Source organism: Pelmatolapia mariae, linkage group LG20 (assembly GCF_036321145.2).
Source record: "Pelmatolapia mariae isolate MD_Pm_ZW linkage group LG20, Pm_UMD_F_2, whole genome shotgun sequence".
Lineage (NCBI taxonomy): Eukaryota > Metazoa > Chordata > Actinopteri > Cichliformes > Cichlidae > Pelmatolapia > Pelmatolapia mariae.
The window spans coordinates 11,911,213-11,937,770 of NC_086244.1; the positions used below are offsets into that span (position 1 = coordinate 11,911,213).

Genomic DNA, 26,558 nt, shown 5'->3' on the forward strand with positions numbered 1-26,558 from the left:
GGAGGCAGGATGACACGCGTTCCCCACATGACACATCCTTGGCAAACGGATAGTTGGTCTTTGCGGGTGGAGTACGCAGAGAACTGAGTATCACTACAGGACGGCCAACCATTCACAGTAAGATCGGATACTTTGGACAAGATTGTGTCTCCGCTCGTTTCTCTTTTCACCTGAGCACTTGTGACAGGTAGGGGTTCCATTTGTGTAACATGAAACACAGTAGCTGGATCAGTCATTTCTTCAGTGGGTTGCATGTGTGGAAGACGTGAAAGTCCATCTGCATTTCCATGTAGCCTTGTCCCTTTGAACTCAATGGTGTAGGTGTGTGCACCCAGGAACAAAGCCCAAGCAAGCGTACGCAAGCCATGGTTGGAATACCTTTCTGAGGGTTAAAGATGGAAACCAGCGGTCGGTGGTCTGTGATCAGGGTGAAGTGTCGTCCATATAAATACTGATTAAACTTCTTCACTCCCCACACTAGACTGAGTGCTTCTCTGTCTATCTGCGTATAGTTGCGCTCGGCTGCATTTAGGGACCTTGAGGCAAAGGCAACTAGTCGTTCTGATCTATCAGGCATTTTGTGAGATAGCACGGCACCAATGCCATATGGTGAGGCATCACAGGCGAGGCAACGTGGTAGATTGGGGTCAAAGTGTGTCAGAACCTCCTCTGATGTAATGAGCTGCTTAGCGCCATTAAATGCCTCTTCACAGTTTTTTGTCCATTTCCATTTGACATTTTGTTGCAGCAGAGAGTTCAGCGGGTGCAGGACTGTTGAAAGGTTTGGTAGAAACTTGTGGTAATAATTAATTAAGCCCAAGAATGAACGTAGCTGACTCACATTTTTAGGGTCTGGTGCCTTCAGGACTGCTTCAACTTTGTCCTCGGTTTTGTGGAGCCCATGTCTGTCGATCTTGTATCCACAATACTCAATGGCATCCTTGAAGAACTCACATTTGTTTTTGTTTGCTCTCAATCCATATTTGTCTAGCCTGGCCAGGACTGCTGTTAGGTTAGCCAGATGAGTCTCCTCATCAACACCAGTGACAATTATGTCGTCCAGAAAACACTGTGTTCCTGGAATGCCTTGTAGGACCTGATCCATGGCACGTTGCCATACTGCTGGGACACTGGCGATACCAAATACCAGTCTGTTGTACTGATATAGGCCTTTGTGAGTGTTTATCACCAGATATTTCCTGGATGTCTCTTCTACTTCCAACTGGGGTTAAGCCTGGGCAAGGTCAATTTTTGAAAAGTGTTTGCCACCTGCGACTGCTGTGAGTATGTCTTCTATCCGTGGAAGTGGGTACTGATCTATGCGGAGCACTGGGTTCACTGAAACCTTAAAATCACCACAGATCTGCACTCTGTCACTTGCTTTCTTGCTTACTGATACTATTGGTGTAGTCCAATCTGACCATTTCACCTTGGTGAGTATTCCTTGCTCTTCCAAGCGTTGGAGCTCTGCTTCGACTTTGGGGCATAAAGCATAAGGTACAGGTTCCTTGTGAAATCTTGGTTTTGCATTGTCCTCCAGTATGATCTGTGCTTTAATATTTTTCAGGGTGCTGATTCCATCTTTGAACACCTGGGCATGGTTATTAAGTTTCTGTTTCAGTCTTTCATCCACAGAATGTGCACTCAGGCCTCGTTCCAGTCTCATTGACTTTATTTCTTTCCAGTTGAGGTGGATGTATTTCAACCAGTCACGCCCAAATAATGGCACACCTCCATTTTTCAGAACACAAAGTTCCAGGTTGCATTTCTTTTTCTCATATTCCACTTTCACTTTTAGTTTTCCCGGAGGAGTTATTCTTTCACTTGTGTATGTTTTCAGTTTCACTGAGGTGTGTTTCAGTTTCAGATTGGGGAATTTATCTCTGTAATCTTCATATGAGATCAGTGAGAGGGCAGACCCAGTGTCCAGTTCCATCTGTAACTCAACCCCTTGTATTTTTGGTGTGAGCCATATTGCATCATTATCTTTCTCTTGCATCGTGTACAGCTCCAGGCATGCCAAATCCTCCTGAGAATCATTTGAGTCTTTCTCATTTACTTCATGCAGCTTTCTGTCTCTTTTCCACATTTCGTTTTTCTTTTTATCATACTGCTTTGATTTGCACATTTTCTGTATATGCTCCTTTTTGTTACATTGCAGGCATTCTTTCTCTTTAAACCAACAATTAGCAGCCTGAAGTGACTTTTTGCCGCATCCGAAGCACATCTGTAATTTATTATTGCGCTGTGGATGTATTTTATTTACAGAACACGGCTCCGTGCACTTTCCCTAGAGCTCTCCTGCATCTTTTGCCGCTGTCTCCATCGATATAGCTATCTCTAACGCATGGTGCAAAGTGAGGTTATCCTCTGTGAGGAGTCGTTTCTGTGTGCTTTCATTGTTGTTGCCGCAGACGAAACGGTCTCTCAGCGCATCTGACAGCCCCTCCCCTCCCCTCCCACTTTGAGTTAAGACTATGCTCCTGAAACAAGCATTAAATTAAAACTAACATTAAAAAGATGTTTAAGGAGGAAAGAGAGCATTTTCAATACAGCATGTTCATGCTGCTTGTAGATAGTGAAGACTGCTGTTCAGCCTGCTCCAGAAAATATTATTAAACTGAATTCTAAAATAAAGTCTGACTAACATCTGATCTTTGTTGGGGGGTTTTCAAAAAGCAGTGTGACCCGTGTATATGCATGTTTTAATAAAAGAGATAATGTTGCTGTTTCAGTTAACTGTACAAGGCTTGTTAGACATAATGTCTTCTAATGTCCAGAAGTCTGTATGATGTGTTTCATAGTTTCTAACAAGCCTTTTAAACTTAAGTTACTGCATTGCTGAAACACCAACATCTGCTTATTGAACAAAAACAACCAAAAGACCACACATCTGATTTTATTTTTATTTTAATAGACTTCCAAAAATTATACCAGATAACTGGCCTCAGAATATAATTGAATAAACATTTTTAAAAACGATAACCTAATCATGTCTTGACAGGCTGAGCTCTTCAGTATCCACCAACAGCATCGTCATGCTGAGTCAGACGTTTCTGCTCCTGGTGGAAATACTCTTCCTCTTTCCACATTGTACCAAATGTTTTTAAATGTTAGTTTCAATTTAAAATGAAAGATTAAAAAAGTGTAACACATATAAACATCAGATAATTAAGACAAGCGAATGGTTCAGTTCCACATGTGCTCCGCTGACACATTAAACTTCAGTAAAATTATGCAGTTATGAAACAACTTTAATCTAAAACAAACTGATTTGCTCAGGAGCAAAAACAGTGAAGTAATGACTGTAAGTGAGTGAGCTGTGCTGGTGACTGGATATCAGATTTCCAGTCATTAGAGCAGATAAGTGGCAGAACTATATTACTGAGGTACAAGTTTACTTATTTAATTGATGTCTGTCAATAAATCTATTTAATTTAAATGCAAATAGCTCAAATCCTTATTAAAGCATCAGGTTCACTTATAAAGTATTCTGTAGTTATCTTAGTGTCCATCGCCCTTCCCAACATGGGAATAAAGCAGCTGTGAGAGAATTAAACATTAATGAATCAATGGTACGGAAGTGGAGGAAGCAAGAAGAATGAGCTGAGTAAAGTTTGACTTATGCGACATTTTTGTTTCGCTTAATGCGCCTTATAATCCAGTGAGCCTTATGGTCTGTAAAATATGGTACATTTGCAAATTGTGTGCACAATATTGGACTAAATTATTTTATATTGACAAACAGCGGCCCACATTAAAGTGTGACTGTCACCAGGTAATGTGGGCGTGTTTCCTGAATAAGCAGCAGGTGTTAAACAGCTGACAGGTGAACAGGATGCATGCAGGTAAACTCGAGGGCCCTTCGAGCTGATCGGTGGTGTCGTGAGGAGAATTTCAGCTCATTATTCATGTTACAGAAACACAGAGGTACGAGACCAGGAGAAGACTTTCTGATTATTTGTTTTTAGTTAAAATAATTCCATTGTTGTCTAGTGATGGTGTGGTAAAGCTCTGTGAATGTGTCCAATTTTTCTGATCACACAAAGCCTCGTTTAACTGCTTATTATGAAGAACTGACATCTGCTGGTCATTTAATGTTCAGCAGCACTGCTGTGAGAATACCTGCAGGATACATACCAGTGGATATGTAAGCACATGCACAGCTGCAGGGCTAGAAGTGCCAAAATGAATTAAATAAATAGATTCTTAAATAATTAATTAAATGTGTCAATAATTGATTAATTAAATATATTTAAAAATCATTAAATTTGTAATTAATTTTTTGGAAATTTTTAAATGAAATTACTTGGCATTAAATCAATGATGTATATATTTCATTTATTAAGTATTTTGAACTGTAATTCATTAAAGACATTTAATAAAATATTGAATGATAACTAATTGATCAATTATTGATGATTAATTAACCCTCCACATGATTTAACCTCTATAGAGATGATATTTTATCTAGATCATGTATTTTTCAAAGGTTCAGACCAGAAAGTTTAACATTATTATTTTTCTCATTATTGTCTCTCAGATTGAGTGTCTGTAATCTCTCAGAGGGAAGCTGTGAAACTCTGTCTTCACTACTCAGCTCCCAGCCCTCTAGTTTGAGACAGCTTGACCTGAGTAACAATGACCTGAAGGACTCTGGAGTGAAAGTTTTGTCTTCTGGACTGAAAAGTCCATACTGTGAACTGGAAACACTCAGGTCAGCGTTCTTAAAATGTTCAGTAGATGAGGTTTAGAGGTTTACAATCTAAGATTAGATTGACTAATGGCTATTTTTAACTCCTGTTTAAGTCATGCCATTTCTTAATGATTTTTGGCTGCAATGTCCTGTTTGGATTTAGCTATTTTTCTATTCTCTAAGAGTATTTGTCATGTCTGCAGGCTGTCAGGCTGCCTGGTCACAGAGGAAGGTTGCAAGTCTCTGGTCTCAGCTTTTAGCTCCAGTTCTTCCCATCTGAAAGAGCTGGACCTGAGCTACAATAACCCAGGAGAGGCAGGAGTGAAGATGCTTGAGCAGCTAAGACTGGACACTCTGAGGTATGTAGATGGCCGTTACAGCCACAAACAGTGTCTGATAGATGAGGAAACTGGTTCTGTCTGATTACTTAATGCTGGAAACCAGTGTTATTTGAACAATCACACATATATAAACATTTTTCCCATTCTGGTCTAACATAAACAGTAGATGTCTGTATGTGGTCTCAAAGAACAAAATCTCTGTCAGCAACAACGGTGCAGCCTGTTCAAACTGATCCCTGGAAAGGAACTGACATTTTCACTCTCTTTATTTATTTTAAGTTTTCTCTGTGTGCAGAGACCATGTCCAGGACATGTTTAGCCTGGCCCAGCATGAACTAGAATTAGGGGGAAGTTGTTTCCCCAGCTTAGAAAAAAATATTAGTAAAAGTAAATGGATTACTAGGTCACTCAACTTAACTGGCCACCTACTAAAATGGGCTATTTTGCACTGCTAGTTTGCTGCTTCTGAGCATTTACTACTGAAACTTGTTTGTGCTAAAATATCAAATTGATCTTCTGGACTTTGTGATAATAGTTAGTAGAAAACAACAGAAAAATAGAATGCAGTCAAAGTGAATTAACTTTGGTCGATCAACCTTGAAATTATAATTATAATAAGAAATAATCATTCCAACAGAAAGCAAAGATTAAGAAACAAAGGGATGGAGCTGGTGGAGGAAACCAGGTCACCAGTTGGGTGTTAGGCCCAGACTAGTGGGTGTTTTTGACTGTAAAGTGGATGTAGCATTAACAACCACTGGTCCTGTTACCCTGCAGCCTGCACTGCAGGATATGTGTTGCAGCACTGAGAGCTCCAGAAAGAGCCTTCATGGTGGCCCTGCAGCAACCAGCACTTCAGTCAAATGCTGTCAAAAGTGCTCCCAGAGACACTGTTAGCTGTAACCATCAATGACCAAGAATTGTGTCATTTAATTCAGGGTTTCCCTGTATTATTGTTATTGATATCATTTCTGAATAAATAAATCAAGATGACGAGCCTTTAAATGCACTTATGTTAGTATAAATATACAAAACTAAAAGATAATTTTCCTGTTAGGAGAATAAGAAATAAATATATACATCACATGCATCAAATCACAACCTCCTCCTGCAAGAGTGCAGCATTGTGATTGGTTGATGCTGTTTCCATCATTTATGTTTGTTTGCCTCTCGTTTGGCTCTCAGCGAAGGCGGTCGCACTTTTCTCCTCTCCTCCTTCCCCTATCTTCCCTGCTTAGCCGCTTATGTCCTTGTCTTGTCTCGTCCTTTTTTTTCTTCTTACTACCCTGGAACACTCTCTCACAGCCAGTGTCTAAAACCTAAAGAGAACTATGGATTTGATCAACTGGTCTCTGAATGCTATTGACACCCTCTTCTCAACGAGAAATTTGGGCTCGGGAGAGCCTGAGTGCCCTGGAGGGACTTTCCCTGCTGGATACACGATGGACGGGTGGCAGACATGGAGGATCGTGTGCCTGGCGGGACTGTCGATCGAGGACGCTGAAGATATCTGTCAGTGCGCCCCAGGGTGGCTGTGGCTACAATGTAGCTTGCCATCACCAGTGTGTGAATGTGTGCGTGAATGGGTGGATGACTGGTTGTGTAAAGCGCTTTGGGGTCCTTAGGGACTAGTAAAGCGCTATACAAATACAGGCCATTTACCATTTACCATATCTACCTATTCGGAACCATGATAGCAGGGTTCTTGCTGATCGGAGCTGGCTTGGCCCTGGCTTATCGGAGAATCAAGACAGCGGGACTGACTGCTCAAACCCCCACCAAGCTGCCTGCTGAGATTGGATTGACTGGACGAGACGCGGCTTCTCAGAAAGGGCTCACAGACGGGGACATGGTCAAGAGCTTGGAGGCTATTGCGGCTGCAGTGAATACTCAGAATAACATCTCTGAGCGGATACTGGGACACATCAGGGAAGAATCAGCTCAAATCAACAACTATGGGCGAAAGCTGGAAAACATCACGGATCAGTTGGCTGCGGTCGCGAGGTCTCAGAACCGGCTCTGTGAGCAAAAGATTGACAAGACCACGGAATTGAAGGTTAACAACATCATGGAGAAACTGACGGCTATCCAACGGGAGATGGAGAGATCAGTGTCGGAGTGCTAAAACAATACAGCTCGAAATTCTCATGAGCTGTTGGAAAGAAATCACCATCTTAATGCGGCTACCCCTCCGGCGCCAGCTGCGGGCTCAAGGCTGGAGCCGATCAAAACAATCCGAGATAACGCCTGTGTTGACATTGTTCCTCCCCATTCTAAGGCCACCTGGGTTGGCTGGCAGACTGTTTACTTAGCCTGGCAGGGCGAAGGACACTGTCTCCGCTGAACTATGGACACGCACACACATACACTTACACTGAAAACCACACACTTATCCCCCTCCCTTTCCAAACGCCTTCGATGCTTGTTTCCTGTGGGGGAACACGGCGGGTCTACGTGCCGCGCTGGATAAGATAGCGCTGTGCGAGGCGGCTGCTGGGTTTGCTTCACATTGCTCCTTACCCATCACCCTACCGTGTGGCTTGTTATGTCTTCCCAATGTTGTGTCACATTTATGTGCTTTTTTTGTGCAGAGGAGTTTTTTTGTTTCCTGTTCTCGTGCTGTCCTACCATGGAAGCACAGCATGAGAAGGGGTCTCTTTTTTTCCTCTTGTACTTTCCCATTGTAATGTACATTTCAATGTTTTTCTCTCCAATGCTACCAATCTCCGACTGTATCCCCATGTGATGTTTGTGTGTCTATGTAAGGTCGGGGGGGGTCCCATTTCACTGCAGGACCCCCCTGCATGTGACGAATAAAGCCTTGATTGATTGATTTACCGTCAACAAATTTGCTCTACAGAGCATTTATTAATTAGAAGGATTATTAATAATCGTCTTTCTCTGCTGCTTTTGGTGGAGTGAAACAATAACTCAGGTCCACTGGTACCTGGTCTTAACTTCACCCATGTCTGCACCCTCAGACATCCCACTGTGGAGGCATCCTGGCCTGGACCAGTGGCTGCCCTTGTGAGACAGACTTTATGGTCACAAACAGCCCTAATCTGAGGATGAAGGCTCCTTTACATAGAAAGCAGTATGTGGTGTGATGAACGCTGCATTAGCTCAAAATATGTGATGCACTGGCTGCTGCACTCTACCTGTACTGGATCAGTTTTTGTACCCAGTCCCAGTCTTTACATGTAATATGCACCCACTCCCTGACAGCATGAATGTCACAGTGTGTTGAACCTTGACTGTGGCACATGTCAATGCTCCCTGGACATCGTGCTTAATAAAGGAGATTAAATGTGATGTGATTATGAGTTTTGCTCTTTTGAAGTTTAAACATTTATGTGTCAAAATGTTGGACTGTTCCTTTATCAGTGTGTAACAGTGTGTGTGTGAGAGCCATGTAATGTCCATGTGTGCATGCTGACTGCTCTGACCCCTCCTCCTTTCAGGGTGGAGCCTGCTGGAGTCCGATGGTTGAGACCAGGTCTGAGGAAGTGTAAGTCTGTTTTTAATGGGATTCATGAAAACAAAGCAGCACACATTCAATCATCTTCGTCATTCACATCTCTGATGCCAGGAGTCATCATCAAAGTGTCAATCAATGAACAGATGATGGATCAATAACTGCAGCTGGATTGTGTTTGTTCTCTCCATCAGATTCCTGTCAACTCACAATCGACACAAACACAGTGAACACAAAGCTCCAACTGTCTGACAACAACAGGAAGGTGACACATGTGGAGGAGGTTCAGTCATATCCTGATCATCCAGACAGATTTGATGTTTGTGAACAGCTGCTGTGTAGAGATGGTCTGACTGGTCGCTGTTACTGGGAAGTCGAGTGGACGAGGAGGGCTTGGATATCAGTGAGTTACAGAGGAATCAAAAGGGAAGGAAGGAGTGATGAGTGTGTGTTTGGTGGAAATGATCAGTCCTGGAGTCTTTTCTGTTCTGATCATTATTCCTCTGTGTGGCACAATAACAGAGAAACATCCATCTCCTCCTCCATCTCCTCCTCCTCCTCTGTCTCTAACAGAGTAGGACTGTATGTGGACTGTCCTGCTGGCACTCTGTCCTTCTACAGAGTCTCCTCTGACTCTCTGATCCACCTCCACACCTTCAACACCACATTCACTGAACCTCTTTATCCTGGATTTGGGTCCTGGGATCCATCGGATGGTTTGAAAAAAAGTATCTTATCAGGATATGCTGTTGTTTTCATTGTTACCATTTTTGTGTCTTTTTTTAACAAACTACTTTTATCTTGCCATCGTTTGTCAGAGAGTCAAACTAAATTTGGTTCATCTTTCTACAATAAAAACATATCTTCATCTTCATTATTGTATGTGCAGAGTTGTAGTTACTCACAGTGACCACTGGAGGCATGTGATCCTGATAGTTTCTCGTTACTTGTAACGCGTTACTGTAATCCGATTACTTTTTTCAAGTAACGAGTAATGTAAGGGATTACCATTGTAAAAACAGTAATTAGATTACCGTTACTTTCCCCGTAGGAACGCTGCGTTACTGCGTTACTAAAACCGTGAGTTTTTTGCGAGAATGTCTCATGATAGTGACGTAAGCGAGTGCGACGTTCGTGACAACAGCTGTGTGCAGATCAACAATGGATAATATATCAAGTACGGGAGAGAGTATGAGCATGCAGCGTTTAAAGCATGGAAGTACTGACCTTATTTTGAGTTTGATTCCATAAAAAGTGACAAAAACATTAGCGTCCGTTGTGCGTGGGAAGAAAACTTCTTTTTACAGCGAAAACCCCCCCCCCCCTAAACTTCCAAGCAAGCGCCGAGTGCGCTACGACTGTAATGGGAAATTCACAGAGAAACTCGCGGATTCTTCAACTGACCGCTGCAGCACACCTGCACCAGGGTAAACCTCCGCCTGCCCCACTCCTGCTTTACAGGTGAAAATAGAGCAACTAGCCTTTGACTTTATTTATTTTCTGCTGTGTTTTACTTGCATCTATTTGAAAGACTAAGTGTAAACACAAAAAAATATTTTATTTTATGTGCTGGAATGTGCAGAAAATAGGTTTAAATGTTAAACAAATTTCTTCCAGTCAGAGAATGTTGCATATAATTTAATTTTTGCTTGATGCATAAAGTTAAAAGATTAAAACTAATAAAACAAGTTTTAAAAAGAGACATTTCCATTTGATTACATCTTGTGCGATGGATTATACAGAAAAAGTAGAATTGGGCTGAAAGATCTATCGCTTTATCACCTATTCAGGTTGTAAATCGTGTTTTTAAAAAGTAACTAAGTAACTAAGTAACTAAGTAATTAATTACTTTTGAAAATAAGTAATCAGTAAAGTAACAGGATTACTTTTTTGGGGAAGTAATCAGTAATTAGTTACTGGTTACTTTTTTCAAGTAACTTGACCAACACTGGTCTTAAAGGATCAAAGTAAATGTCACATTGAAAGCAGATTTTACTGTAATGTACTCTGTTTGAAATATTCCAAATATAATCTGGCTTGGTAATGCTTTACTCATATATTGTCCACGCAGACTAAAGCAGTAGGAGATGAGATGGAAAACAATTAGAAGAATCTTTACTCTTTAATGTCACAAATTCCTCTTCCTCTTTGTATGTAACATAACAACATACATGATACAGCTGCAGCAGCTGAGGCGAGGAGAGAGGCAGCAACAAGAAAACTGGAAGAAGGAGACCAACAACACCACCTGTGGAAATCTTTCCCCAATCAAGCGTCATCATATCAGCATTTCATCAAAAGCACACATGCTCCGACCTGACAATGCAGAGGTGTGGCAAAATCATTGAAATCATTTATGAAACAAATGAGTGCATCAAAAATAAGAGTGGAGCTGCAATGAAAGAGAAGTGAACTTTCTTCAGTTAACACAAAGTTTTCCCTGACAGGTGACATTTAATTAAAGTGACTTTATTAGCACACACACATTCAGAGGCAGTCTACAGGAGCAGAGCTGCAGCTATTCAGCAAACGTCTCCCTGCAATCCTCACTGCAATACCTACATTTGAAAATGAAACCAGCTCTACTGCTCACACATGAAAAGTCGTGTGAATAACCAGTTTTCCTCAGATCTCTGTTTTAGTAACTCTGAAGTCTGAACTTTGGATTTTTGCATTCTGTTTGTTCTGATAACTGTCAGTGGATGATTTTGATCCCAAAGAAATCTTTTACACACATGTAGTGATGGGACGTGTGCACTGAAACAATGGTTAGGAAACAGAAATCGCCTGAGAATCTGCTCATGTTTAAGATTTCTTCTTTACAAACATTTTCTGTGGCTGTTCCCAGTATGACCAGTGATACAAAGCATGGGAAATGGGGATTAGTTCATTCAGACAAATACACTTTTTCAAATGTAAAAATAAAGAAATGAATCAATAAAATAAAAAGTAAAAGAAATAAAAAATGAGGGTCTGAGGCGTCTGTCTCACTGTATCCATGGCAACAATTTACTTCCTGTTCCTTCATATCAGAACCACATCTTTGAAATCAAAAACATTTAAGATTCAAATTCAACCACAGATGTGTTCAATTAAATATTAAATGAAGCAGTGCAATGTTTTTATCACTATCCAAATTTGAACTCTAAGTAGAAGATTTAAAAAAGCAACACACACACAGACACACACACACACACACAGACACACACAGACACACACACACACACACACACACAGTATGCTGACATGATTTAGGTGATGATAATATAACAACTGCACAGACCCGTGGGATGATTCATGTCCTCTTTCTTACTCTATGCAATGATGAACTTCTTGCTTCAGGACCTTCTTGATGAATTTGTTTTCTAATCCACAGTTTTCTACCTGATCTGTGTGTTTGAAGTAAAATGTGTTACTTCAAATGTAAAAGTTAAACAGACAGAAAGCATCAACGTGGACTTCAGTCAATGTTTTGTGTTCATACAGGTCAGCTGTTGCACACAGAGCTCCTGGATTTACACTGTGCCCTGGTTCCTGTGTTTCTGTATGTAGTTTAGTCTAAAGTGTTTCCTCCTCATGTACAGACTGAATTATCTGTTCAACAATCAGCATTTCTGATTCATGGATTTCATTTGTTTTGACTTGTTTTGACTGAGATTTCAACATATCTGTGGTGGCATCTGTTCAGTGTTATGGAAGTTTTACAGCACTAATCTCACTTCACTCTGTAACATAACAGTGAACAATATTACTATTAGAAAGATTATTAGAGAAGCCACAATCAGATGATCCCCTATGAGGTGTCCTTGGTTACAGTGTGAAGTCATCTGAGGGGAGAGAGAAGAAAGAAACACTTCAGTGTTAATGAAAAAGTCATTTTCTCTCCATGTCTGTCTGAACCAGTTGGAGTCCTGCTTCCCCTCACATCAACCAGAACTTCTCTCAAACTGATTCCAGCTGCATGTCCATAAGAAGTCATCAGTCCATGAGTCCACACATGTGAGATTTATGTTCAGTGTGTTTTATATGCGTAAAACCATGTTTGCTCCACATAAATATCAATCTGTCAGCATAGTCATTGGCTTCAAACTGAACTTGTAATCAAGTCTAACAAATAATCCACAGGAAACATGAGATGGTCACTACAGTCCTCCCTGACACTGACTGTTGTTCATCTCTGGAGCATAAAACTTTCTTATAAAATCTGAAAAACATTCATAAAATAACATTCAAACAATCTACTGAAAGCAGCACACGGTGACAGTGTGGAGGAAGAACAGGAAGAGACCTCCACCAGACCAAGACAGGTAACCATCCAACACGCTCTCATCCCAAAACCTAACAAACCGATGCCATGTGACAAATCGATGCCATGTGACAAATCGATGGTATGTTATGCTTTGGGAGTGAAAACGGTCCCAACCATCTGAGGGGAAAAAGAAGAGAGAAAAGCCTGTTTCTGATGACTAAAACTGATTTTTCTATTTCCGTCTATTAGAATTTATCAGACTGACATCCCCCTCACATCCACCAGAGCTTTTCTGGATTTTTGTCCATGAGAATTAATCAGTAACATTTTGATATGTACGCAGCAGCTGAGTTATCAATGTTATATTCATGTGTTCAGTGTGATTTTATTTGAGGTTTGTGTTACTTTTCATTATGTTTTGAACACGTACAGCATGTTAGTTTTAGTGTTCTTCACATAAACAGACCCAAACAGAGTCTGTGCTCTCCTCCTGCTCCCATCCACTGGAGTTATTCTAAACCAAAGCCCAGCTGTATGTACATGGGAAGTAATCAGTCCATGTGTCATAGTCCTGGGTCTTTGACTTTATTGTGGTTCAGTCTTTTGAGAGATGTTTGTATTAAGTTCTGTTTTGGTTCTTTGTTGGTCCTAAATTTCGTACTTTCTAGTGCATCTGAATCTGGTTATTCCCAATCCCTGTGTCAACCTCACGTGTCTCAGTCTGGGTCTCTGTGTGTTGTTTCCTGTTTTATTTTGATAGTCTCCTGCCTCGTGTTGCATCTCCCTGGGCGTTTCTCAATATGCGTACTTGTGCGTACTTGCGTTCTCGTGATACGTCATCAGTCGGAGACCAAGTACTGTTCCAATTCGAAGTACGCATCAAGCCGAGAACGCGAAAAAGTCCCGGATGTGTTCTCGATCCGCCCGTTTCATCGAGCATGCATCGGTGTGGACTTGGGACAGCTATATATCCCAGAATGCATTTCGTCCAAAACTCAACAGCGGACTCCCGGCACATCGTTTCCACCCCCACCCCCCCCCCCACCCCCGCTCGCGGTCTTCTCACTACTCAGGTTAAAGAAACTCCAGCAGCTGTCTATAGTATTGCGTGTCCACTAGAATAGAAATAAAAGCGTTCTAACATCTCACCTGCTTGTTTTTATTAAGGTATGTACACGTATGTACATGTACACTATTTTTATTAATAGAGGTTTCACTACTGAGGTTAAAAATGATATATAAGTCACTTAGATCACTTCTAAATGTTAATGTTTGGTTTATTTCAGTGTTTTATTTGTTCCTGAGTAAACCGGTTTGGCTGTGATTAAAGTTAAGCTTCATAACATGTTACTCACAGTTAAATTAAGAGGGGACGGCAGTAAAAACTCCGGACCTGTGACATCATCACGTACGCTGGTGTTCCAATTGTACAAATCGCGAGTCCGTGCTCGCGTTCTCGGCGAGTCCGTACTCCCGTGCGTTCTCGGCCAGTGCGTACTCACCGAGAACGCGAGTACGTACTCGCGTACTTGGGCATTGATAAACGGCCCCTCTGTTCTGTGTTGTGAACTCTCAGTGCTGTGTGTGCTCTCTGTTCAATGTTTCCTAGTTAATATGCTCATGTTCCTGTCTGCTCAGGTTCTGTGTAATCTTGCAGTTTAGCAATAAAGCTGCAGAGAGTTCAGCTTTATTGTAGGTTTGGCTCCAGGACTCTGCCTGCCAAACATCAACACGACACTATGAGTCCAGCTCTGTACTTTTCTCCAGAGAAGAAAATCAAAAGTTCTGAATGTTTGATTAAAAATAGATTAAATATCAATTGTGATGTACAGCGGGTAAAATAAGTATTGAACATATCACCAATTTTCTATGTAAATATATTTCTAAATGTGCTATTGTCATGAAATTATCACCAGATGGTGATAACACTGTCCAATCATCAAATGCAAAGAAATCAAACCACAGATGTTCATAAATGATGTGTAATAATGAGAAATGACAGAGCAAAAAACTGTTAAACACTTTTTCAACTTTTTGAACTGTATTTAATACTTCGTACTAAATTTTCAAGACACCACCTGTTTGGAGAAACTAGTCGTGCGTATTGATCAGGTGTGATTTTGGCTCGTTCTTCCTAAACCTTCTGTGGTCTCCTTCTATGAGTTCTGAGCTTTAATTCTTTCCATAGATTTTCAGTTAGATTCAGGTCAGGTGATTGGCTGGGCCATTCTAGCAGCTAGCATGCTCAGCCTCATCAAAACCTGAAGCTTTCAATCAGATTGGTTTAATAAAGATTTCAATTCTTACAGCCTCATGTGCACACAAACCCACCTGCAGGTCAAAACCTTTGTTGTAAATTTCAACTATCTGTGATGGCCTCTTGACTGTCTTGCAGCAGTTTCAGGATGGGAACGATCACTGCCAGGATTAGAAATAAAGACACCCTGATTTGATTTTGTGTGGCTCATTCATTCATCTAACTTGTTTTACATTGATGTATGGGTATTGGTAATAGAGGTCTATCAAACAAAACCAACATCCTGAAGCTTCTGTGTAAGCTCAAGAAGGAACATCTGTGGTCTCACATCTGTCCATCCCCTGTTGGAGGCTAAATCTCAGCTTCGCATCACTCCCACTTTCTGATGCTGTCCGGCTGTTTGTGACATCACTGGTCTAGTCCAATCACCTTCTTCCGGCCTTCTCCAGGCCAATCAGCATTCATGCCACATACGTTTAATCTCACTCTGCATCTGTCATTCTCCTTTGCAGACACCTTTGTGCAGCCCACCTTCTCCCCATTGCCATTTCTCCTCCCTCAGGCTACATTCAAGCCACCATCTTCATCTCCACCACCACCATCTAGGCTCCAGGTCTTCCTTCTCTGATCCCTTTCACAGGTGGGGTTCTTTTTCACCAAGCCGGCCCATCGGAATCTAACCGCCAAACACCTTTATCTAAATTCTAATCATCAATAAATCATGTTCATTTTTTCTAATGATCTCTCCTTATTGAAATGATTTCAGTCTATGTTTGAATAAATCCAACAGGATGTGAGAAATTAAAACTGTTGCAGTGTTTTCAAAGATGGGGCAGTGATTGTGCTTGTGAATACTGGGCTGATGGTGACTTGGACTCAGTTCAACAGTTAACTACAGCTGTTGTTTATTTGCCTCACAGCTGTGGTGCAGTTTGCAGACATCACGTGGAGGCAGGACTGCATGGACTGGTTGTCTTCGTGAGACAGTGTCACGGTCCTGGGTCGGTGACCCAGTGTTTTGAGTTTCTTGTGCCTCTGAGTTTTTGTATTATGATCTTAGTTCTCTTTGTTGTACCGGCTTATTCTTTAGTGAAGTGTCTTAGTTTGGTTTTCTTGTATTCTCTTTAGTTTCTGAGTAGTTTGTCATGGTCCTGGGCCACATTGGCCCAGTATTCTTAGTTTTTGTGCATTTTGTATTTTGCTCTTTATTTAGGCATTGGTTCCTGGGTCGTTCAGTTAAGATGTTCCTTATTTGGTTACCCTCTGTGTGCCCCTCTGTATCTGTGAACCCCCGTGTCCCCTCCTTGTGTTTTATTCCATGTTTCCCCAGCCCGTTATGTCTGAACCTCTGTGCACTTCCTGTTTTACTTTGACAGTCCCTCGTCAGTATGCGTCACGTTGTGTTCACTCCTGCCATGTCTCGTTATGATTATCTGTGTCACCTGTGTTCCCCGTGTGTCCCCACTTCCCTCGTTAACCCTCTGTGTATTTATGTGCATGTCTCTCTCTGTTCAGTGTCGCGTCGTCAATGTCTCCTCCCGAACCTGTGTGTCTCTCTGTGTTCCCTCGGTCCTCAGTTTAGTTCTCCCAGTTTAGTTTTGTTACTTTGTAAGTCCTGCAATAAAGCAGCGTTTTTGAGTTCCACTTCTGTCTCTGAGAGTTTTGCGTTTGGGTCCTCATCTGCCTCCACACAGCGTGTTCATGACAGTACGACGCGACCACGACATGGACCCAGCATCTCACAATCCCTCCGCTGAACTCCGCGAGGATTTAATTTACACGGTGGAGTATCACTGTCAGGAGTGGGCAGCGCTGCCAGGGGCAGAATATCGGGAGACCGTTGCCATCCGTTTGCAGAGGATGGTGTCCGGACTCCCATGGCTGTTCGGTGCGCTACATCCCCACATCCAGGACTTCCTCGTCTCCCATACGCATCCGCCCGGAGCTGCCGCTCCAGTATGAAGAGCCGGAGGACGTTCAGCCCGGTCCGCTGGAGGATTCGCGGCCTGGCTCGTCTCCTCCCCCTTCTCGGCGAAAACGGCGTTCACGCCGCCGTCGCTCCGGTACAGCCAAGCAGGCTGCACCCGTGGGAGAGAGTGACTGTGCTTCACACACTCAGCCCAAACGTTCTGAACCTGGACTTCATGACTTATCCCCCGCTGTGAGTAGCACTGTTTGGCCCTCCGTGTATATTGTGCAGCCTAACTCAGACAATTCTGCCATTTTGTGTTTGGACTCCAAGGACAGTATTCAGCGAGGCACCTCCGTGTCAGATAATTCACCTGTTGCTTTCACTGGTAATCTTTGTGTTTCTGAGCCCTCAGATTTTTGTGATGCTTGCAGTATTTCCTCTGAGTTAGCCAGTATGAATGTTTCACCTGTAGAGTTAGCTGAACCAAAGACTGCTATCCTACACCAGACTCACCCACATACTGCTACCAGCATTGTAACCCCACAGAACTGTTTTAATCAGCCTGTACACTCTGAGGTTTTCCAGTCTGAGCTCAGCCACACACCACCGCCATCATCAGCCCTAGATATAACAGTGCATGCTGAGGAGCACAAACCATGTGAGACTGTGTGTTCTGTAGCTGATGCTCCTTCTAGTGACTGTTGCATGTTCCAACCCGTTTTGTCTTTTGACCTGTCCAGTGTGGCCCAGTCAGCTCCACAACCAGTAATTAATCGTTCAGTTTTTCGAGTGAGTGGTAACAAGATGGCTGCTTCCTTTGTTAAACTAGCCAAGAGACTGGGGTTAAGCGTTGCAGAGTTGGCTGATCAGTTCAAGTTCTGTGACCATCTGTGGCAATGCATGCTTGATCCTGTTCACTGTTCCTCTGAACCAGTTGTTGTGAAAGCTGTTGTGGGTGCTACTTCATCCCTGGACTGTGTGGCCCCCCATCCAGTTAGTTCTGAGTCGGCCAGCTGTGTCGCTTCACCTATGGACTGTTTGAAAATTGATTCTGTTTCTCAACCTGTGATTTTCATTTCATCCGAGATTCTGAAAGGAACTGTCTCTGGCGTTCTCCCTTCCCTGACCTGTGTTAGACAGCACGCCGTTCCTCAAGAAACAGTTAGTGATGTTGTCTGTTTTGAAACTGCTTCTGTGACTGTCTCTAAGCTAATCTCCTCCAGGACCGCTAGCTCTATCCTGGAGAGTTTAAAAGCAGTGGATTTTCTAGGACCTGCTTGTTTTAAACCTAGACCTCCTAAAACTGAGTTCGGCACCAATAACCTGGTTTACCAAGTGACTGTTACTGCTCCTGAGCTCAGCTCTCCAACTCCAGTTCCTGTAACCAGGGCAGCGCGGGCCCAGCTTCCCCTTGCACCCGTATCAGTTCCTCGGGTGAGGGTGGCTGAGGTCCAGCTGGTCCCTGCTCCTGTCCCCAGCCTGGCAGAGGCTCCGTTCATCCCGGCACCCGTACCTGCTCCTCGGGTGGGGTTGATGGACACCCAGCCATTGCCTGCACCTGTTCCGGCTCCCCGGGTGAGGTCAGCTGTGACCCTGCCGACTCCTGCACCCGTCTCAGTTCCTCGGGTGGGAGCAGCAGAGGCCCAGCTAGCACCTGCACCTACACCGGCTCCCAGGGTTAAGGCAGCCAGAGCCCAGCTCGTCCCTGCACCCGTATCTGTTCCTCGGGTGGGGATGGCTGGTGTTCGGCCAGGCCCAGTACTCGTTCCTGTTTCCTGGAGGAGAGCAGCCAAAAGTCAGGCACCTGCTCAGTCACAAGTTCAACCACCTGCTGTTCCACCACCACTGCAACTTGCACTTTTGTCCATAGCGCAGTCATTAGCTCAGTTATTAACACAGTTTCCTGTTTTGTCACCAGCTCAGTCTCTAGCACAGTTATCAGCTCCATTATCTGCTCAGTCATCCATTTTGTTACCACCTCAGTTTCTTGCTCCACTGCCTGTTCAGTTATCAGCTCAGTTCGTAGCTCAGCAACCTGTTCAGCCACTGCCATCCTCGGCTGGAAGCTTTTGTGAGCTCTCTCAGTCAGTTGAGGACAGCGTCGTGCTGACAAAGCTTGGACAGACTGTTTGCCCTGCACAGCCCCAGCCGTTGCATCCCAAGCCGACTGTGTGCCCTGTGCAGCTACAGCTAGCGTCCGCTAAGCCAGAGGTCTCCACACCTGCTGGCACTGCATCTGTTCTTGCTGGGGGTTCAGGAGGACCCCTCCAGCACTTCCTCGTCTCCGCTGGCGGCTCAGGTCAGCCCGGCCAGCACCTCCTTGTCTCCGCTGGCGGCTCTGGTCAGCCCGGCCAGCAGCTCCTCGTCTCCGCTGGGGGTTCAGGAGAACCTCTCCAGCCGCTCCTCGTCTCCGCTGGCGGCTCTGGTCAGCCCGGCCAGCACCTCCTCGTCTCCGCTGGGGGTTCAGGAGAACCTCTCCAGCCGCTCCTCGTCTCCGCTGGCGGCTCAGGTCAGCCCGGCCAGCACTTCCTCGTCTCCGCTGGGGGTTCAGGAGAACCTCTCCAGCCGCTCCTCGCCTCCGCTGGCGGCTCTGGTCAGCCCGGCCAGCACCTCCTCGTCTCCGCTGGAGGGTCCAAGTCAGCTTCTGCTCCGCCTGGCCCGGCCTCCGCATCTGCTTCACCCGCGCCTGGCCCGGCCTCTGCATCGGCTCCAGCTTCGCCGTCGCCTGGCCCGGCCTCTGCCTGTGCTTCTGCTAGGCCTGGTCCAGCCGCGGTCCCTGCTTCTGCTACGCCTGGTCCAGCTTCTGCACCTCGGAATCGCCGGCCCCTTTCCGGGCCACCAGCTGGACGTCACCGCCGTCGAGGCCGGCCCCCTGAACTGTTCCCGCGACGTTGCCGTCCGCACGGTCGGCCTCCGGAACTGTGTCCACGCCGCCGCCGTCTTCCACGCGGCCGGCCTCCGGACCTGCCCTGCTGCCGCCGCCGTCTTCCTCGCGGCCGGCCTCCGGACCCGTTCTGCTGCCACTGCCGCTTTTCACGTGGCCGGCCTCCGGAACAGCTGAACTGAACTTTACTGCCGTCGCCTTCTGGGTTGACCTTCTGCCCTTTTTGGACTTTGCTTCCCTGTTTTGACCTGTTTTGTGTATTTGTGGACTCAGTTTTGGTCTCCTGCTCCTTGTGTTTTGTTTGGTTTTCGTTCCCTCCGTCCTGGTCCCCCGCCTCCCGCCCTGGGTGGGTTGTTTTGTGTTTTCTTGTCTTTTGGTTCTTGGGTTTCGGCTGTCAGGAGCCAGCCCTTGAGGGGGGGGTGGTGTCATGGTCCTGGGCCACATTGGCCCAGTATTCTTAGTTTTTGTGCATTTTGTATTTTGCTCTTTATTTAGGCATTGGTTCATGGGTCGTTCAGTTAAGATGTTCCTTATTTGGTTACCCTCTGTGTGCTCCTCTGTATCTGTGAACCCCCGTGTCCCCTCCTTGTGTTTTATTCCATGTTTCCCCAGCCCGTTATGTCTGAACCTCTGTGCGCTTCCTGTTTTACTTTGACAGTCCCTCGTCAGTATGCGTCACGTTGTGTTCACTCCTGCCATGTCTCGTTATGATTATCTGTGTCACCTGTGTTCCCCGTGTGTCCCCACTTCCCTCGTTAACCCTCTGTGTATTTATGTGCATGTCTCTATCTGTTCAGTGTCGCGTCGTCAATGTCTCCTCCCGAACCTGTGTGTCTCTCTGTGTTCCCTCGGTCCTCAGTTTAGTTCTCCCAGTTTAGTTTTGTTACTTTGTAAGTCCTGCAATAAAGCAGCGTTTTTGAGTTCCACTTCTGTCTCTGAGAGTTTTGCGTTTGGGTCCTCATCTGCCTCCACACAGCGTGTTCATGACATAGTTAGCCACTGAGAAGAGATATTTTACTGTTATTTTATCATTGCATCAGAATCATATAATAAGCATTGCATTAAAGCATTTATTGAAGCTATTGACATTACATTAAAGTTTGGATGACTGTGATTGTTATAACCTCATGTTAATCTTCTATCACAGGTATCGTCATAATCCCATATTAACATTTTCTATTACAGGTGCAGTGATAATCATTTTGATATACATGCATTGTATTGTTGTGCTTGCTAAAGAGGGGGCTCGGTCATCTAGTGGAGGGTCGGAAGCTTTGTTCGGCGCGAGGTCCGAACAATCTATTGTGTTAAGGACTTTGAGCTATGGAAAGAACACGCTTACAAAACACATATACTATGTTATTTATTATTATCCTTTATGCATTTATATTCTTTTTATTAAGCTTTGAATAGTGGCATTTGATTAGAACATTTATTCAACATATTACATGCATGGTTTCAGTTAGGTTATTGCACACATGAAGAGTTGGCCTCTGTCCTTATAGACAGAGTGAATGCTGAGGTCGAGGCACACACGCACACACACAAGCAGTAGTTAAACTCATGTATAGGTGAGAGTTCAAACATTTAAATAATAGTTTGCAAAGCCTTGTAGCTGTTTGATTATGCTTGCAGGAGAGACGGTTTGTTCCAGGGGATAAGCGGAGTTAGAAGATTACTGGGAAGGACCTGGCCTCGGGAAGAAGATGTTCTTTTGTGTTAAAAGTTGTCAACATTGATTGTATTGTACCTGCTTTACGTATGAGGGGGCGTTCTAATACCCTGATTTCATAAAAACTATTGTTGTGTGGTTTTTTGGTGAGAGATCTTATGCTGTCTGTATGCAGTGTTCATCTCCCACACGTGTGTTCATTAAAATCATCGTTTGACTTGACCCGGCCGGACCAGTGTTGTTAGTTTGGTTTTCCTCTTGTATCCATCTCCAATATTTTGAACTCGTAACACCACCCTCTGTCTCCTTGTTATTGTTCTCTGTGTTTCTTAGTTGCTCTGTCTGCCCTAGTCAAGTCAAGTCTATGTTACATTTCCTGTTTTACTTTGAAGGTCAGTGTCCTACGTGAATGTATTGAGTTTCGCTTCCCTTGGGTCTCGTTATGTCCGATTTCTCCCAGCTGTGCTCCCCTTCTGTGTCTCATTCCACTCGTTATTTCCCAGTGTATTTAAGCCCTGTGTTTCTCTGTGTCAGTGTCGCGATCTCCCTCATGCTGTGTGTTTCTACCTTTGGCCCCCTGTGTGTGTTTTGTTAGAGTCTTCCCAGTTTAGGTTTTGTAGAGTTTTGTGTTCAGCAATAAAAGCTGCCATTCTGAGTTCAGTCCTGTCTCCAGTGAGTTTGCGTTTGGGTCCAATTCCTGCCTGCACACAGCCGAAACATGACAGACAGACTTTCAGGTCAAAACCATCCAGTGATCAGAGCCTAACGCCCTACGACACCACCCTCACTTTTGTTCTGTTTTTTTTTTTTTTTTTTAATTAAACCTAAAGTTGAAGGAATTCTCCTGTAATATTTTAAATTCATTATCTTCAGGATGTTTAAGTTAATGAAAAATTGTGTTGAAAAACTGAGATTACAATATCAATCAAGATAATTATAATTATGTTTTTTGCTGTAATTAAACAGTCGTTCAGGAATGTGGCAACCACAGAACTTTAGAGGCCTTTTGTTCAATTATGTATGGACTGTTTCTTTAGTCTCATACACAAATTGTTCTCAGTGTCTATGAGACTGATGTAATGTCCATGTGTGCATGCTGACTGCTCTGACCCCTCCTCCTTTCAGGGTGGAGCCTGCTGGAGTCCAATAGTTGAGACCAGGTCTGAGGAAGTGTAAGTGTGTTTTTAATGGGATTCATGAAAACAAAGCAGCACACATTCAACCATCTTCAAATCGACACAAACACAGTGAACACAAACTGTCTGACAACAACAGGAAGGTGACATTTGTGTGGGAGGGTCTTCCATATCCTGATCATGCAGACAGATGTGATGTTTATCCTCAGCTGCTGTGTAGAAATGGTCTGACTGGCTGCTGTTACTGGGAGGTTGAGCGGAGACGTTCACATACCAGTGATTTACAAAGGAATCACCAAGAAAGATGAAGAAACCATTTTTGGATGGACTAATCAGTCCTGGAGTCTCAGTTGCTCTGGCTCTTGACGGAGGCGGTCGCACTTTCTCCTTCTCCCCTCTCCCTCTCCCTTATCTTTCCTGCTTGGCTTCTCATGTCTTTTGTATACTCTCGCTTATTCTCTAACCCTAAGAGAGTCTCCCAGACTTGTTCTTGAAAAACCTAAAGAATTATGGATTAGATCAACTGGTCCCTGAATGCAATTGACACCCTCGATGAGAAGCCTGGGTTCGGGAGAGCCCGTGACAAGACATTGAAGACATCTTTTCGGAACCATGATACCAGGGTTCTTGCTGATCGGCGCTGGCTTGGCCCTGGCTTATCAAAGAATAAAGAAAACGGAAACGGCTGTTCAAATCCTCACAAGGCTGCCCGCTATGTTGATTGGAACGATGGAGCTGTGGCTTCTCAGAATGGGCTCATCAGGTGCAGCACGGATGACATCTTGGAGAAGCTTGCGGCTGCTGTGAGTGCTGAGACCGACAACATCAGACAACATCTGACATCATCTGACAACATCTTGGAGAGGCTCACGGCTGTCGTGAACACTCATGCCCTATGAGCAAACTGGATAACATCTCGGCATGGATGGATAACATCGTGGAGAGGCTCACAGCTCTCCAATGAGAGACTTGTGACCAGTGACGGACATTAGACAACTGTAAAATTGGAAGCAGTTTGTTCGCACTAACCAAAACAGATACCATCTTCATTTCATGCGGCCCCCCTGGCGCCAGCTGGATGCTCAAGGCAAAAGCTGACGGGAATAACAATTCTCCCTTAGATAACAAGACTGTGTTGTGACTTTCTCCCTCCTTCAAGGCCACCCGCGTCGACCGAAGACTGTTGACTTTTGCCTAATTGGGTGAGGGGACACTTTCTCTCGGTTGAACATGGAACACACACACACGCACAGATATACATGTACACTGACACAGACCTAGAATCACCCCCCACCCCCTCCAAATGCCTTTGAAGCTTATGTCTTCTATGTTGTGAGATGTGCTGATTCATGTGCTGAGGTGTTATGTTTTTTTTTTTCTGTTCTCAAACTGATCTCCCTGTTGGAGCTCAGTCTGGGGGGGAGTTATTTTTTCTCCTCGTCTTTCCTCGTGTTGTGCATTTTCCATTGTTATACCTCTCTGACCTGTCTTCCCCATGTGATGTTTGTGTAATGTATGTATGGTCGGAAGGGTAAGATGGCGTTGGCAAAGGTCGGCAGCCTTAACAACAAATTTCACACGCATGGGACTAATAAAGGTATCTTAATCTTAATTAATTAATCTTAATTATACTCGTTTCTCTGCCTGTCATGATTATGAAGATACATCCATCTCCACCTTCCCCACCTCTTTCCCTTTTAGAGTAGCAGTGTATGTGGACTGTCCTGCTGGCACTCTGTGCTTCTACAGTAGGGGTGAGCAGCTCCAGGCCTTGAGGGTCGGTGTCCTGCAGGTTTTAGATCTCACCCTGAGCCAACACACCTGAATCAAATGATAAGTTCATTACCAGGCCTCTGGAGAACTTCAGACATGTTGAGGAGGTCATTTATGCTGTGTCCGAATTCATGGGAAGGATGCTCATAAGGACACTACCTACCTACGTCACAAGGTAGTGTCCTTAGACGGACGGGTAGTCAGGAAGTGAGCGGCTGTGGACAGCCCCCCTTTTTTTTCTCCATAGAAACTTTATTGAACAAACAATGAGTATCCAACATAACAGATGGGCTGTGGACAGCCTCCTAGCCTTTAACTCCGCCCTTACTTGCGTGTTTTTCCGGTCGCTAGCGCCACAGCGCGGAAACTTTAAAGTGGACCCAGAAATGTCGCTCAAAAACCTTATTGTCGTCGCCCGCACGTTTTGTACCTTAGGCTCATCAGAGACAATCATATCCAGGTAAAATAATTTCCTTTAATCTACACGCATTTAGGAATTACTTAGTTAATTACACGGATAATTGAATTATTGCCAGCGTTGTGCCAAAAAAGTGTTCGCCTGCCAAAACTGATTTCCAATGTTTCTGTGTGTAATATGTGTAATATCTTTATGTATGTTGGTAAATAGACTTCGGTGAACATGGTTTACTAAGGGGTTTTATATACACAATAATTACCTGTTGTTCAAGTATATTTATAACTCTGGTTATAATGTAGGTACAATTAATATATTTGTTGCGCTGTCTGCTGTCCTCTTGACCAGATTACTCTTAAAAAATAAATTTCTTATGTCAACAATATTTTTTTTTTGAACTGGATAAATAAAGGATATATAAAAGTCACTGCCAAAAACTGATTGCAGCTTCTACCTTGTTACAGGAATGTTGCTGGTGGCTCAAAGTGACTTGATATCATTAATGAAGGAAACATTTGACCAACACGTTATTTATAGCAGGTTAAATACGAGCAATCAGTTTAGGGCAAAAACCGGAAATCAGTTTTTGGCAGACGATCATTTTTTAGCACAACATCGGTCATTCTTACACATGTACTGTATCATATAAAATATATAAACTAAATATCTGTTTTCTGCTACAGAGTTACAAGTATTATACTAATAATATAGCATCCACCATCTCCTGCTTGCATATTTCTGAAAACATCTTAGTGCTGTGTCAGCCACGAGTGAGCCAGCCCTGCAAACCCTGTGGATGGACGATGCAGTGGACAGTGGGAGGAAGCATCCTAAAGCTCTCTTTGCAGACCACCCTGTGTGATTCTCCACTCCCCGACCAGAAAAGACAAACCGCAGGTCTCAGTTGCAGCACCCCATCCACGTCTGATCTTGCTCCGGCAGATTCAGCAACACTGCCAGAGACTTCCTGTAATCTATTACAGTTGTTCAAGAAACGGTCCAGGAACAGGTCACTCAGGTTAATCCTGTGTGAACAACTGTAAATATTGTTTTTTCATCTTTACATACTGTGTATTTGAAATATTCTTGTTTAATTGTTATTGTTATTTACTTTATTGCTATCAAATAAATATCCAAGTAATACTGTTCAAAGTTAGCGTTATGTTCATACATGTTACAAATGCCTGTAAATCAAATTGAGTTCAGTGACAATTACTGTTTGTTTGAATCAATTTATTAATAACATAAAACCTTTACACTAATGCAACACATGTAACAATGTAACAAATATATTCAAATAAATAAATTTCTCAATACATAACTCATTTTGGAACTAATCTTTCAAGAAGTGAAAACAGTCTGTCCATCCTCTCCCTGCTCTCCTCTCCTCAGCCTCTCTTTGCTGCCTCATGTCCTCTCTGATGAGGTCTAGCAGCTCATCATCTCTTTCCCTCTTTCTCCCTGTCGTAGGTGGCTGAGCCGCTTCGTCATCACTGTCGTTTTGGTCACCCACTGCTGTGCTTGGCCCTGGAGTGTCCTCAGGGAGAGAAGACATTAGGACAGAGGCTTAATGGAAGGCCTCTGTCCTATCACCTCATCCATGAGGGCAAACCAGGGCCAAGTAGCAGCAGTGGGCTTCCCACTGACTGCCTCTCCTGAGCCTGGATACTTGCAATCCTAAAGGCAGAGGAAATAAAAAATGACAGCAGGCAAATGAAAACACCACAACAACTCTTAGTAATTGCACA

The 26,558-nt window shown here is 43.8% G+C and overlaps 2 protein-coding genes across 4 annotated transcripts in view; both read left to right on the top strand.

The window, feature by feature from the left end:
* The window catches only part of LOC134618249 (tripartite motif-containing protein 16-like), a 30,467-nt gene extending 14,843 nt beyond the window's left edge, over window positions 1-15,624 (top strand). Inside the window, exons 2-6 of the mRNA XM_065469623.1 lie at window positions 4,544-4,717; window positions 4,900-5,055; window positions 8,499-8,545; window positions 8,707-9,391; window positions 15,531-15,624. Of these exons, the coding sequence (XP_065325695.1) occupies window positions 4,544-4,717; window positions 4,900-5,055; window positions 8,499-8,545; window positions 8,707-9,391; window positions 15,531-15,624 (1,156 nt within the window). The remainder of the gene's footprint in view (window positions 1-4,543; window positions 4,718-4,899; window positions 5,056-8,498; window positions 8,546-8,706; window positions 9,392-15,530) is intronic.
* Window positions 1-26,558, top strand: part of LOC134619391 (NACHT, LRR and PYD domains-containing protein 3-like) — a 374,947-nt gene that overhangs the window by 271,353 nt on the left and 77,036 nt on the right. The gene's annotated exons all lie outside the window — the stretch shown is intronic.